Source organism: Podarcis liolepis (genome assembly GCF_965112155.1).
Source record: "Podarcis liolepis genome assembly, chromosome: 14".
Lineage (NCBI taxonomy): Eukaryota > Metazoa > Chordata > Lepidosauria > Squamata > Lacertidae > Podarcis > Podarcis liolepis.
Genome location: NC_139569.1, coordinates 39,925,553 through 39,940,639, shown reverse-complemented (window position 1 = coordinate 39,940,639; position 15,087 = coordinate 39,925,553). Strand labels below are relative to the sequence as shown.

The 15,087-nt window shown below is 45.1% G+C and overlaps 1 protein-coding gene and 1 long non-coding RNA gene across 2 annotated transcripts in view; both read left to right on the top strand.

Moving 5' to 3' along the window:
* LOC310693718 overlaps nucleotides 1–15,087 on the top strand; it is a 101,945-nt gene that overhangs the window by 1,214 nt on the left and 85,644 nt on the right. The gene's annotated exons all lie outside the window — the stretch shown is intronic.
* Nucleotides 2,133–15,087, top strand: part of HOMER2 (homer scaffold protein 2) — a 98,503-nt gene continuing 85,548 nt past the window's right edge. Inside the window, exon 1 of the mRNA XM_083475951.1 lies at nucleotides 2,133–2,605. Within this exon, the coding sequence (XP_083332077.1) occupies nucleotides 2,484–2,605 (122 nt within the window). The 5' untranslated portion in view covers nucleotides 2,133–2,483. The remainder of the gene's footprint in view (nucleotides 2,606–15,087) is intronic.

Genomic DNA, 15,087 nt, shown 5'->3' with positions numbered 1-15,087 from the left:
TTATTGTGTTCATATGATGGTTGTTACTTTGTTATCATAGTAAACGCAGCACAGTCCTGGTCCTTTTGAAAACTGCTCTTGTATGTTTGAATCCACAATTCAGGAGTTAGAGAATGAATTTATAACTTGTTGGCCCACCCTTTGGCATACTTCAAATTAGAAACTTTTCCTGAGAGGATTAAAGACAGGTACTTCGCCTTGAGACACACATGTGGAAGGTGGTTAATAAATAAGAGAAATTAATGTCCTTTCCAAGGCACCCAATGTGAATGCTTTTTTGTACAGTTTCCAAAATGGCAGTAAAGCATGTTATGTTTATTCAAACACTCAGTGGAAATACAATATTTTAAAAACACCTCCCCCCATAAAAAACCCAGCTTCACAGGATAAAATTTACATTTGCTAGTTTATTATTTTTTTTCATATAATGTTTTTTATTGCTTCTTTCCAGGCTCAAATACATAAACAATAACACAACAAAAGCAACTTTACAGAAAGAAAGAAGAAAGAATAAAAAAGAAGATATTCATCTTTCCAAAGCAGTTTTTCATGATCTACCGGACTTCCCCACATCTTCCACACCCTGCATTCTTTTCAATAAAAATAACAGCAAATTGTTACCTTATTTCATGCGTTTTTTGTACTTTCATCTAATTATATTTTAAGTTTAGGGTACTTGTTGTTAAATCACCTTTTTTCCATAATCAATCCTAAAAAAGTTACTCTAAACTTTGGTCTTTTCATAGTTATAACCTAATTTCCACCATTTTCAAATTTTATTGCTGAAGCTAATTTTTCCAAAACTTAGCAAATTCTCAACATTCATATAACTTATAATGTTTTTGTAAATAGTCCTTAAATTTTCTCCAATCCTCTTCCATTGTTTCTTCTCCCAGATCTCGGATTCTGCCAGTCATTTCAGCCAACTCCATGTAGTCCATCAATTGCGTATGCCACTCTTCCAGCGTGGGTAACTCTTGTGTCTTCCAATATTTGGCAATAAGTATTCTTGCTGCTGTAGTTGCATATAAAAAGAAAGTTCTATCCTTCTTTAACACTTTCTGGCCGACAATGCCCAGGAGGAAGGCCTCTGGTTTCTTGTAAAAGGTATACTTAAATACCTTTTTTAACTCATTATAAATCATTTCCCAGAAGGCCTTCACCCTCGGGCATGTCCACCAGAGGTGAAAGAATGTCCCTTCAGCCTCCTTACATTTCCAACATTTATTATCGGACAAATGATATATCTTTGCGAGCTTGACTGGGGTCATGTACCACCTATATATCATTTTCATAATATTTTCTTTCAAGGCATTACATGCCGTGAATTTCATACCGGTGGTCCATAACCTTTCCCAGTCTTCAAACATAATGTTGTACCCAATGTCCTGAGCCCATTTTATCATGGCTGATTTAACTATCTCATTTGCTAGTTTAAAATCAGCCCGAGAAAACCTTTTCTGATAAATCTTTGTTTATATATATACCTGTGAATATTTGTTTGCTCTCAGAACTGAGCTCACACCAAAACCCCATTTCCCCAAGGTTTCAGCTCAAACCAAGTTTTGTAGCAGTATTTGTCAACCTGGTGCCCTCCAGATGTGTGCCAGCCTTAGCACATTCTTCTTTATTAATTGCATTCATATAGCACCTTCCTTCCAAGTAGCTCCGGCTGGCCTACGCTGTTCCTTTCCCCCCTTCCCAACTTATCCTCACAACAACAATCTTGCGAGGAAGGTCAGGCGGAGAGAAAGTGTGCTGTGCGCGCAAGGTCATGCTGTGAACTTGATGGGAGATCCGACATTTCTGAGCCTGGAGCTTTCCAGCGCTGGGTGCAGCACTCGGTATCCTTTTGTTTCCGAAGTAGCGCAGTCCGATCCTATGCCCGTTGCCTCGCAAGTTAAAACCCCACCGCGCTCAGGGGATGTCACTCCGTCCGCCGAGCCTGGCGGGGGCGAGGTCCGAGGAATCGCTCCGGCGCCCAGGATCGCGCGCGGGGGAGCCCCTGCGCGGTGGCAGCCGCCGCTTCGATTGGACGCGTCGCGCGCCGTCCCGCCCCTCGCCCTCGGGAGAAACTGCGGCAGCGGCCGCATGTGCGACTCGCTCCCGCCCTGCCAGTGAGCGAGTGGGAGGCGGCAGCGGGCGCGCAAAAGCAGGTGGAACTCGGAGCTGCCGCTCCAAAGCGCCGACTTCCGAAGCGGGAGAGGACAGCGCAGAGCGCGCCCGGCTCCAGGCTCGCCAGCCCAGCCTCTCGTCGCGCAACGCAGCGGGCTGCCCTCGCTGCCCTCCCCGCCTGCGAGAGGCGCTTATGTAAAAGGACCAGAGGCAATTAAAGAGCAGGGCGGGCAGCTCCGAGGACGCCGAAGAGGTTGGGTGCCGCCGCCAAGCCAGAGGCTGCTTTGCGCGCGCCGCCGCCGCCGCCGCCACAGCTCGGAAGCTCCTCGCGAGGGAGCTGAGGAGAAAGCTCTCCCCGGGGCGGCCGTATGTGCGAAGTCGGGACGCGCCCTCCGCTCCCCGCCGGCGACCGAGGCGGCGGAGAGACTCCCCCGGCCAGCGCGCTGTCGCCGCCGGGCTGCGTGGCCGGCGACAAGTGCCGAGAGATGGGGTGAGTCCGGGCGCCAGCGACGGAGTGTGGGGGGCGACGCTTTCCCGCCTCGAAATTCGCGCCTTTTGGAGGGGGCGCGCGCGCGCGCAGGAGGGGGGGGGTTGCTCCTTGTGAGGAAGGGGCCTGGGGGGGGGGGGCGCCTCGCGGAGGAGGCGCTCGAACTTCGGCGCGGCTCTCCGGCGCCGCCTGGCCACTGGGCTCCTTTCCCTTTCAGAAAGGAGTCCTGCTGTCAGAGCTCGACGGGATCGAGCCCTTCTCACTATGCGAGACTTAAGCCTCCTGGAAAACAGTGGGGGTTCCTTCTGAGTAAATAAGTCCAGGTTCTGGCTTGAATGCTTCTAGATCTCTTGCGCCTTTCGCAGAGGATGTCCAGCCTGTAGGATCCCTGTAGGATTTTCTGCCTGGCAGCCGTGTCAGAAGTAAAAGTCTCATAGACTTCAGCAGGGCTTGCATCCAGGTGGGTGTGCTTTCAGATCGCCACTTAGCTTTGGGAGGTCTAAAAAGGAAGCCGGCGCCTTGCTTAAAAGGGGAGGGATGGAAGGGTCGTGTGACTCAAGAGCTGGACTATATTTAAATAAAAAATAATCTCAGATTCAGATCATCTGGTTGTGTCAGGGTCAAGCCAAGCAGGGGCTGACTGTCAGCCTTAGGCTGATCTTGGCTGTTCATAAGAGCAATATTTTGAAAGTTATTGAAATCTGCTAGGCATTCTGCAGTGATAGAAATCTAGAGACAAGCCCTGCCCGCAGGGATGTGAACAGGAAGGGAACAGGTCCAGACAGCACATTGACTTGGCAAGACTGGTGCAGGTGGCAGCTTTACAAACTGCCCCCCCCCCTTGTTACCTCATTTTTGCAACATATTTCCCACACCTTCCAATCTAATACTACAACACTAAAGGTGAAATATTATACTCGCTTACCTTCGGGTAAAGCCTGTTTCACTCATTGAGTCCATGTGCTCTAAGGCGCCAATTCTTTGCACGTATACCTGGAATAAACTTCGCTGAATGCAATTGGAGTTATACTTCTGAATAAACCTGCATGGGATTGGGTTATGGGGACAGGAACTGGCAGGTATGGTCAGGAATGGCTCCCAAAAAGCTGCACTGTGCAATCCAGGAGGTGCACCTCCCAGAATCTCTGGCACCATTGCAAAGATGCTGCTGAAAGTGTGCAACGGTTTGTCAGCCAAGGAATGCAATTCCAGACATCATGAAGAAGGGCCATAGTTCAGTGGTAGACTATGTGTTTTGCATGCAGAAGATCCCAGGTTCAGTCCCTGGTATCTCCAGGGAGGGCGCAGAATGTCTTCTGCCTCAGTTTCTGGAGAGCTGTTGCCAGTCAATATAGACCAGTAAGTATTCTTCAACTTTTTCAGCCTCAGGACCCACCTTTAATCAAACATGGATTTGGGTACCCATTTCTTAAACTTTCCCCTCCCCATATATTTGCTGCTGTGATGCACCTTGAATCAGACTGTGACCTAGTAGTGGTTCCCAGCCCACCAGTTGTAGACCAGTGGTGTAGCCTATGGGCAGGCAAACTAAGGCCCGTGGGCCAGATCTGGCCCAATCGCCTCCTAAATTTAGCCCGCGGACGGTCCAGGAATCAGCGTGTTTTTATATGAGTATAATGTGTCCTTTTATTTAAAATGCATCTCTGGGTTATTTGTGGGGCATAGGAATTTGTTCATTCTTTTTTTCAAAATATAGTCAGGCCCCCCACAAGGTCTGAGGGACAGTGGACCGGCCCCCTGCTGGAAAAGTTTGCTGACCCCTGGTGTAGCCAATACCAAGCTAGATGGGTCTGACTGGTAAAAGGCATCTGATTGCACGCCAGTGTTCTCCATGATGTGGCAAAGAGTCCCAAGGGCTCTCATATTGCATGCTGCTTCATGTCTGCCCCTAAAAATAAAAATATTGCTGTCCAAAGCAAGTGCTTGAGATGTTTCTCTAGGGTAAAGTGTAGCTTGCATATGAGTTTTACAAAAGTTAGGCGCTCACAAAACACTTCTTTCAGTCTGCTTGTAATCACACAGCTGTTGGGATTGTATGGATGGCTTGGAGGCTGAGCGGAACACCCTTCCCATTTTACAGATTTCCTGCTGGTTACCAGGATGTGACCTTCGCTCACTATGGGCAGCCAGGAGAGTTGCCTTTTGCAAGTTCTATAGTGTGCATACTGTTTTGTTGGGATGTGTGTACTCGATGCAATTTGACTGGCAACTTTCAACATCTGTTTGGATTGCCACCAGTCTGACTTGCACTCTGATCATTTACCTGCAACTCTCATTTACCTGCAAATGAGCACCGCGGACTTCCATTGAGTTTTCCTTCAAGTGAGCATGCTGAGGATGAATACTTTACATGGTCACATTTTTGAATGTTGCATTCCAGTATTGGGGAGTGAGATGTATTGTGACTGGGGCAATAAGACAAACAGCAGTCAAGCTTTTGCCCCTCCCCTCCCAAATCTGAACATGTGCCATTTGGGTTAGAGGTCAGGTCACCAACTCCTCAACAAGCTGCTGTAGTTGTGCCTTTAAAAGAAGACTTTGGCAATTGAAGCTTTCTAAGGCACAAACATTTGCCATGTTCAGACTTCCTTGAAAGTGGGTGTAATCCGCTGCTGGAGGATACAGGCTCTGCACAAATGTATTATTAAGGCATGGGGGTGAGGCTGGGCCAGTGTAGATTGTACTGGTTTAAGAACTACAAAACAGGTTAGATCGCCCGCTAATGAATGTTGACCAAGTTGCTGTTAAAGCATAGCTGCAGGGGCTGGTTCAGGAGTTGGCCACCATAACAGTGATCTGCCCAGAACTACCCAGTGAGTTATTTATATTACTCTACGGTAAATAATTTGTGGCTTGCAGACTATGTGATGGGAGGGAGATGCCTGGTTTAAGGCATACAGCATAGTACAATATCCCCAACAGGTAGAGTTACCAGTGTGGATTCTGTACCTTTGACTGCTCCCTGACACTTGTTAATGCTTATCTGCCTGTCGTGAAAAGTTTTACTGCGGGATTTCTGCAGACTTAGCAGCTTCTAAAGGTATAGGAAGTCCCAAGAGGTTGCCTTGGTACGTTTACAACCCCAAGTGCTTTTTTGGGGAGACGCGCTTTTCAGGTGAATATTGGCAATAGTGAATTTAGGCCAGTAAAACCACTTTCCCTGGGCACAGCCTGGATAGGAACTGGCACCAAAATTCCTGAAACGTGCAGTAACAGCGGCAATAATATTATTGGCCCAAAAATGGAAACAGGAACAACTACCAACATTGGAGGAATGAGAATGAAGCTGATGGACTATGCAGAACTTGACAAATTAACAGGGAAGATTAGATATCTACGAGATCAAAAGTTTATCGAAGACTGGGGAAAGTTTGTAGAGTATCTGGAATGTATAAGCGATGAGAGAATAATGCTAGTAGCATTTCAAGAAGCTCTGTAAAAGTTTGAGAAATATTGTAAAAAAGAAAAATAAATTGGGAAGGATATGTTAAAAGGCAATAGCAAATTTAGGAAATGTGAAAGTAAAAATGTTAAAAATGGATGATTGTCAGAGAAGCTGAAGGAAGTCCAAAAGCGAAAATTTGTGAAAGTTTTGATATGGTGTTATATGTATTTTTTGATGGAAAACTAATAAAAATATTATTTAAAAAAAACAAAATTCCTGAAATGTATTGACACGTACTAAAATCATGTAACATTTTGTTTTCCACCTGAAATAATTACTCATGTTTCCAAGTTTCCAAAAAAGCCAGGCATTTGATTGATCAGAGATGAGGGTGCAGGCAGAGTAGTATTGTAGCATCTTCATAGTCTCAGCAATTGCAGCCTGACTCAGTGCAGCACATTCAATAGCTGAAGGAGTTGCAAGAGTTAACTGAAAGCATGGGTGACTTAAGATTTCAGCAGTGGTACCTTTTAAATGTCCACCACTGTTGTTGCTAATAATAATTTTAAAAAGCATTCCTTCAAAAAGCTGAGCATGGTGTACATAGCCTCCCCTCATTTTATATCACCCTCATTTTATCCTCTCATCAGCCCTGTGAAGTAGGTTAGACAAAGAAATTTTCCCCATTTTACTCTGCTACTCTAACCACTAACATCACAGAAGCTCTTTCTGCAGAGTGCTCAGTTGCTTACCATAGTGATTAGGCCAGGAGTAATTTGTGCTATAATTGCTTTAGCTATGTATGTTTAAACTTGGATACATTTTGTGGGGGAACAGAAGTGGGTGTTTTCCTTAGGCACTGGTGGACTAGTTCGAACTTTGAATTGAAGGACAAAAGTCAAGGACAATAGGCAGTGCAAGTCTGGCAGCTGAGAGATTTCCAAATTCTCCCTGATAAAGAGGAAATAATGGCCGCTATCTGCCTTTGACGGGGAGTTATGTAAAGGAAGGTGTGAAGTGAGTGACCAAGTTAGAAGGCCACAGCTTCATTTAAAATTATTTTTAAAATCAGCTTCATACATAAAATGTCTGCCAAAAGAGAAAATTAGCATGTTGTCATTTATCTAGGAAATAGGAATAACTCTTCCATAGTTTCCTTTGTGTGACTACTTAATGCCAAGAATTCTGCAACCTGTATAGGTGATGCAAATTGGGGTATGTTACACAGTGCTTTTTATTCTTTTAAAAATAAATAAAAATATTTGTCTCATTTTACTTCTTGTTCTGGTTTGAAGTGGGGCAAGGAGCAATACGGTACAGTGGTACCTCAGTCTAAGAACAGCCCTGTTTATGAACTATTTGGTTTAAGAACTCTGCAAAACTGGAAGCAGTGTTTTGGTTTGTGAACTTTAATTCGGTCTAAGAACAGAAGACGAATGCCGGAAGGGCACCGGCAGCAGGAGGCCTTATTAGGGAAAGCGCACCTCGGTTTAAGAACAGATTTGGTTTAAGAACGGACTTCCAGAACGGATTAAGTTCATAAACCGAGGTACCACTGTATGTTGAAACTCTACCCCAACCACTGGAAACCTTTCTGACTGCTGAGATCTGAGCCGGTGTTGCCCACAAACCTTTAAACACATTTTCATAGTCATAAGGACTAGCAGCTTGATTTCCCTCCCCCAAAAGGAATTCCCAGATTCTTAGGACTCTGTTTCTACACTCAGCACTAGCTTCTGAGCTTTCTCAACATTCCTGCAGGATTCTAGCATGTATGATGTCTAGCTTACTGCTCTAATAGGAAGCTGTCTCACACCCTATTAGATTTATTTGGCTGTTTAGCCCAGAACTGTCTCTTCTGATGGGTCTCAGGAAGATTCCCCCCCCCCCATCAGCTGCTACTTGATTCTCCCTGTCATTTTTGTTTCAATGGATAACAGCTGGTTCTAGAGAGCCACCACCAGCCACAGCAGAGAGTACCAGACAAGGTGGACAAATAATCAGTTCCTGGGATAAGGCAGCTTCCTGTGTTCCAAACTGGAGATGCCAGGGATTGAATCTTAGACTTTCTGCATGCAAACCATATGCTCTCCTGCTGAGCTATGTTCCCTACAAAAGGGGGGGGGGGAAGACTTGCCATTTCCAGTGCCTGTAAGGGTTCTTCAGTGTATCCTTAAGACTTCAATTATCAGTGTACCAAATATTTCTTTGAAGAGTAGTCTTGAATTCTCTAAGGTACACTGACCAGTTTCTTCAGGTTACTCCTGTTAATTCAGTACAATTATTTTAGAGTACCTAATCTTAAGGTTGTAGCCTGAGGTGCCTTGGGCCATTAACTCATTGCATATTCCAAAGGGAATGTTAGGAACCTCTTTAACTTTCTCAGTGGTAAGCATGTGAAGGAAAAGTAGCTTTTGACATGCACAAGCTTTTAAGACTTGGGTTCTTGCTAAGCAAAACGCCTCCCGTGACATTGATATTGAGCTGAATGAATGTCATTATAGCTGAATGAATGTCATTTTGCACAAGGTGGGCAGGCAGGCAGCCTTTGAAAGTAAAATGTTTGACTTCATTAGCCCATTTTATGGGTTGAATTACTAAAACCTATTTGGCAAAAGTGTAAATGTGAAATGTCACGAGGTGACAAACCCTTCAAGTATTTAATGTGATGTCAGAGCTAGGGATTTATTTTCAACTTCTTTATATTTTCATCAGCGAAATTGCGTTGATTTTTGTATTTCGGCTGTTTTGTATGAATACTGTCTGCTTGCATAAGCAACTAGATTTAGGCTTTGCATCTCTCCTAGTATTTTTAGCTTGAGTTTCTTAGAAGTGTTAGGAACCTAAAATCTCGCTTACTTGGAAGCAAGTTCCACTTAAATCAGTAAACCTGCTTCCAAATAAGTGTATTGGAGATGGATATGCTGTTTACTCTTTAGTAGCTTGTTGACTGGGGACCATGCTGTACATTTTGGGAGCAAACACCAGTGCAATGTGGTCCATTAGGGTGACCAGAAGACTTGCCAACCAGGCAGTGACCAGAAGAGCTGCGAAAGGGACATGGAAGAGACTTGAAGGCCTCGGATATAAGGGCACCAGGTTAATGTGCCAGACTAAAAAAAAGAAAAAAGAAAAGACTGACAACCCCAGGACCGGGGGGAGGGGACGCTAGAAGAAGATTGGATTGTTTTTATTATATTGTACTTTTTTGTATTATTATTAATAGAAATGTTTTGTGAATGTTGGGAAAATGTTGAAATGAAATTACTTGGCTCTTGTTAAAATGTTTAAAGAACTAGGCAAAAAGGTAATGGTTATGAGAAGTTGGTAAAAAAAGATTTAAGTTTTAAGCTCTAAGGTCGTTTTTATAAGATAAAATGAGAATAGAGTAAGGTAATGTAATGATAAAATATTATGAGTTATGGAAAGGATTTGCTGTGATAATTATTAATCAAGATACAAGAGATGGGAGGAGGAGGAAGTCATGGAAAGAAGGTAATGGAATTTGGAGAATTTGATAAGGATGGTTTTATCTTTTCTTCCTTTTTTCCCCTCATGATTTTGTTTTGTTTTTTTGTAATTTTGTCTTTTTTGTGTATTTTTTTTAAAAAAAATTCTTTTGTTTCAATAAATATTATTTTTAAAAAAACAACAACAGAAGACTTGCCAACCAACCTCAGGCAGCTCCCACCTGCCTGCCTTCTTATTTCAAACCAGTCCAGGAACTGCTGCTATCTATCAGTTTCCTCAGCCTTAGTCTAAGTGTTGCCTTTGTAGGACTCAACAGGGAGGAGGATGGGAACAATTGCTAGAATTAGTTGCCACAGAAAGCACTCGCCACCACTGATGTGCCTCAAAGTTGTTGTTTTTTTAAAGCATACATCTAAAAGCAGAAAGGCTCTGAACATGACCAAGAACTACATAAGCACAAGAAGATGCATCAGAGAGGTGGAATTGGCTGGGACTCCCTGTGGAGTGAATACTTAGGAAACCTAGGTTAGCTGATGACACAATGCTAAGCGGTGTGGTGTAGTGGTTAAGAGCGGTAGACTCGTAATCTGGTGAACCGGGTTCGCTTCCCCGCTCCTCCACATGCAGCTGCTGGGTGACCTTGGGCTAGTCACAATTCTCTGAAGTCTCTCAGCCTCACTCACCTCACAGAGTGTTTGCTGTGGGGGGGAGGAAGGGAAAGGAGAATGTTAGCCGCTTTGAGACTCCTTCAGGTAGTGATAAAGTGGGATATCAAATCCAAACTCTTCTTCTAAGTGTGAAAATAGAAACAAACAGAAACACACCTACTGACCCCAGCTACCCGCCCTCCTTGCCACCTTGTTTTCAGTCTGCGAAACCGGGTAGTGAATGGGTACTTGACGGGCCAGAAAAGATTTGGTGAAATATTTCAGGCCACAGATCATCCTGTAGCATTCTTGGGCAGCTCTTTTCACCCTGGTACAGCTGATGCCTGCCCTTGACCCACAGTTTTAATTATCGCAATGCCCCATACAGTGTTGCTCCAGGGCCCAGGCACTGCTTTCCCCCCTAGAAAAATCGGTGCTGGTACTCACCATGGAGTTGTTACAGCAAGTCCCACACTTTTTAACAAAAAAGAAGCAGAGGTGTCAGTACTGCGTACCCTCAAGTACCCCCTGGGGGGGGGACAGGGGCTCCAGGGCATTTTGGGAAATTAAGGCAGTGGTTTTGTTGGAGTGCTGTTGCTGCTGCCTGCCGTGGCAGCCTCTAGGTAAATCAGACATGCCTCACAGACCAAGGGCCATGGCTCAGTGGTAGAGCATCTGCTTTGTATGCAGAAGGTTCCAGGTTCGATTCCCCACATCTCCCGGTAGGGCTGGGAGAACCCCTTACCTGACCTTCTGGGGAGCCTGCCAGTTAGTGTTGTAGACCATACTGAGCTAGCTGGAGCAATGGCCTGACTCTGTACAAGGTAGCTTCCTATCTTCCTAAGATGGCACTCTGCCCAAGGCCCACACCTCGAACCTGAAATGCTTGGCCCTAGAATACTGTTCAGATATTTTCAAAGGAAAAATGGTGTTGCAGATTTGGGCTACCAGGGTCTATTAGTGAATAGTAGAAATTAGTATAGATAATATGAGGGATGTTGAATGCAAAGTACAAGCTGCAGCAGTTCTCCTGGGTGTAGCCTGTACAATCTAGCCTGGCTGGGCTGGTTGAATGTAGGTCATTATGAAACAATAGGCTGAGGTTACCACACTAAAGAGGAATCTCTCAGGTCTGTGTAAAACAGAGGTTCTCAAGGTGATGGGGAGGGGTGAGGTGACAGGAAGGAGATTTGGGTCAGAGACTGTCTTATGGTTGTGTGACTGGTTCGGCAGCACTGGGCACCGTGCTCTGGAGGGCAGGACTTGAACCAATGGCTTCAAGTAGCAAGAAAGGAGGTTCTGATTAAGCGTTCAGAAAAACTTTCTGACTGTAAGAGTTGTTCAGCAGTGGAGCAGACTCCCACAAGAGGTGGTGGACTCTCCTTCCTTGGAGGTTTTTAAACAGAGGTTGGATGGCCATCTGTCATGGATGCTTTAGTCGAGATTCCTGCATTGCGGATGGGTTGGACTAGAGGACCCTTGGGGTCCCTTCCAACTCTTAAGATTCTATGATTCAGGTTATGGTGCTCCTGTGACTTATCTGCTCCTCTCATTTAGCCCTTCATGGCAAGTAGTCATCCTTAAATATTCCACCCTCCTTCTGTTCACTCACTTCTCTGTCTACTCATGCAACTCTAAGCATGGAAATGCACAGTTCAGAATTTATGAAGATTGGGCGCATAAATGTTAATTGTGTGATGGTGCTGAAGTGGCATAGCTCTGAACAATTGAGCAAACAAGATGAATATCAAGCAGGAACAGGAGGTGAAAGCTATATTGGAAGCTGGAATATGACTGGTAGTTACAGAGATAATTTTGAAGCATTAAGGGTGTATGGAGAAAGCTGCATAGGAACTACTCTAGGCAGAGACCCCACCCAAATGCCTTATTTATTTAAAGCACACACCTCCCCCCCCCCAGTGCTTCTGCCAAAAAGAGTCCTAGGGCAGCTGTAAAGGTAAAGGTAACCCTGACCAGCCACGGACGACTCGGGGGTTGCGGCGCTCATCTTGCTCTGTAGGCCGAGGGAGCCAGCGTTTGTCAGCAGGCAGCTTCTGGGTCATGTGGCCAGCATGACTAAGCCACTTCTGGCAAACCAGAGCAGCACATGGAAATGCCATTTACCTTCCTGCTGGAGTGGTACCTATTTATCTACTTGCACTTTGACATGCTTTCGAATTGCTAGGTGGGCAGGAGCTGGGACCGAACAACAGGAGCTCACCCCGTCAGGGGGATTCAAACCGCTGACCTTCCAAGATGCAAGCCCTAGGCTCAGTGGTTTAGACCACAGCGCCACCCGCTTACCGATTAGTAAAAAGCAAAATCATCAAGACTGTTCCTGACCCTGGGCATTCGTTTTTAACAGTGTTTTTTTGTAAGGACCAACTGCAATGGAAAGGGGACCTAAGATAAGTTGTTCTCTTAACACAGCTGGTGCAGTAACCCTGCTTTCCATCTCTCCCTCTGTAGCATCCTGATGGAATGACTTATGGCTAGGTCACAATTGAGGAAGAGCCAAAAGCCAGCTGATCTTTAAGCAGGGCCGATGGAGTGGTCCTGAGCCCCTTCTCTCTCCCTCTTCTGCTGCAAACTGTTTTTATAAAAACTGTTTATTTCCCAACTGCTTTTGCAAGTCGCATTGTTTTCAGAAATGGGTGTTTTGCTTGTGAGAAACGCAAGCCCAAAACCACCTTGGGCATCTTGAACTGTCTGCCTGGCTCTTTGAATCTGCAGATGGATTTAAATGTCTTCAAAAGAATAGGGATGGCACCCTTTAATTCAGTGGTTTGTTGATGCTGGATAAACAAGAGGCCTTCACCAGTGTGAAGCCAGTGTGGTGTAGTGGTTAAGAGCGGTAGACTCGTAATCTGGTGAACCGGGTTCGCGTCTCCGCTCCTCCACATGCAGCTGCTGGGTGACTTTAGGCTAATCACACTTCTCTGAAGTCTCTCAGCCCCACTCACCTCACAGAGTGTTTGTTGTGGGGGAGGAAGGGAAAGGAGAATGTTAGCCGCTTTGAGACTCCTCCTGGTAGTGATAAAGCGGGATATCAAATCCAAACTCTTCTTCTTCTTCTTCTTCTTCACCCTTAACCACTTGATAAGTCAAAGCTTTAGCGGTTTGGGACTAGTTTACCTGTGAGGCTCCCTTGCCCCTTATATGCCCACTTGAGTGCTTTGATCTGCGGAACTGGAAGTGCTACAGGTGCCACGTAATACTCATTCTGTATTTATAAGAAATTGATCTAGTGTGGTAACGCCCATTACTTTGGAACTCACTACCTATTGACATGAAGCAGGCATCCCCAGTGCACACTTTTCTTACACCTGCTAAAAGCATGTTTGTTTAAGCAAGCCTAGAATGTTGACATATGCTTCAATATGCTTTTAGCTTATAGTTGATTTTAATTATTCTTTTGAGTGTTTAAAATAGCTGTTTTTACTGATACAGTACTGTTTCCCCCCTAGTAAACCACTTTGAGGTTTGGTTTGTTATACAATCAAGCAGTATGTAAATTTTATGAAATACAAATAAATAAATAGGGACATAAACTGCCACCTAGCTGGTCCATTCTGACTGGTGGCAGCTCTCCAGGGTTTCATGTAAGCGACTTTCTGGAGATGTCAGGGATTTAACACAGTACCTTCTGCCCTGCAGCTAATAATATACGACAGAAACATCAGAAATTGCTTTATATTGAGTCAGACACTTGGTCTATATAGCTCAATATTGTCTGCTCTGACTGGCAGTGTCTCTCCAGGATTTCAGACGGGCCTTTCCAAGCCCTACCTGGAGATGCCAGGGATTTTTCCTAGGGGCTTCCCCCCACCTGCTGTGCATTGTAAAAGGCCGGGAGGGCAGGAGGGAATTGTACACATTTTAATCTTTGGCTGCAAAGAAAGGTGGATGGACTTGGAAGCCTGTTGTTTAGCATTCCAGAGGTATAATGGGCTTTGTTCATTTCTGTCTTGGATGGGGAAGAAAAGAAACTACTTCTGCCAAAGTTAACAGCGGGACATGTAGCAGCTAGAGGAGGCTTTCCTTTCTTTTGCAATGCTTTGTTGTAGTGCACAGTGTTTTATGCCTTAATCTTCTTGTTGATATTTGAAGCAAGTGTATAAGTTAAGATGTTTTTAAGCCATGTTGTTTTTTATTTTAAGTGTTTTATGTGTTCACTGTGTCTGCAAACTAAATGCTAACTTAATTTGCATTGGATGTAAAACTGCCATTGGCATCACCAGGAGCCCTTCTCTCAGTGAAAATGGCAGCATGTATTAAATACTTATATCCTTCAAGGAGCTCAGAGTGGCATGCATAGCTCTCCCCCTCCCTATTTTATTTTCACAACAACCCTAAGAGGTAGGTTAGGCTGAGAGACAACGTCTGGACCAGGGTCTCGAAGTGAGCTTCATGGCTGAGTCAGGATTTGAACCCTGGACTCCCTGGTCCATAGTCCAACACTCTGAGCACTCCAGTTTTCATTGGGACCTCTTAAAGTCCCAATCCTGCTTGAATCCCCAGCTTCAACTAATAGCACCCCCCCCTACAAATGTGCACATTAAATATAATAATGCATTTAACATTGCATTTTCTTTAACCCTAATAAGGGGTGTCAGGGACGCAGGTGGCGCTGTGGGTTAAACCACAGAGCCTAGGACTTGCCGATCAGAAGGTTGGCGGTTCGAATCCGTGTGACGGGGTGAGTTCCCGTTGCTCGGTCCCTGCTCCTGCCAACCTAGCAGTTCAAAAGCACGTCAAAGTGCAAGTAGATAAATAGGTACCACTCCGGCGGGAAGGTAAACGGCGTTTCCATGTGCTGCTCTGGTTCGCCAGAAGCGGCTTAGTCATGCTGGCCACATGACCCGGAAGCTCACTCAGCCAATAAAGCGAGATGAGTGCCGCAACCCCCCGAGTTGGCCACGACTGGACCTAATGGTCAGGGGCCCCTTTACCTTTACCTT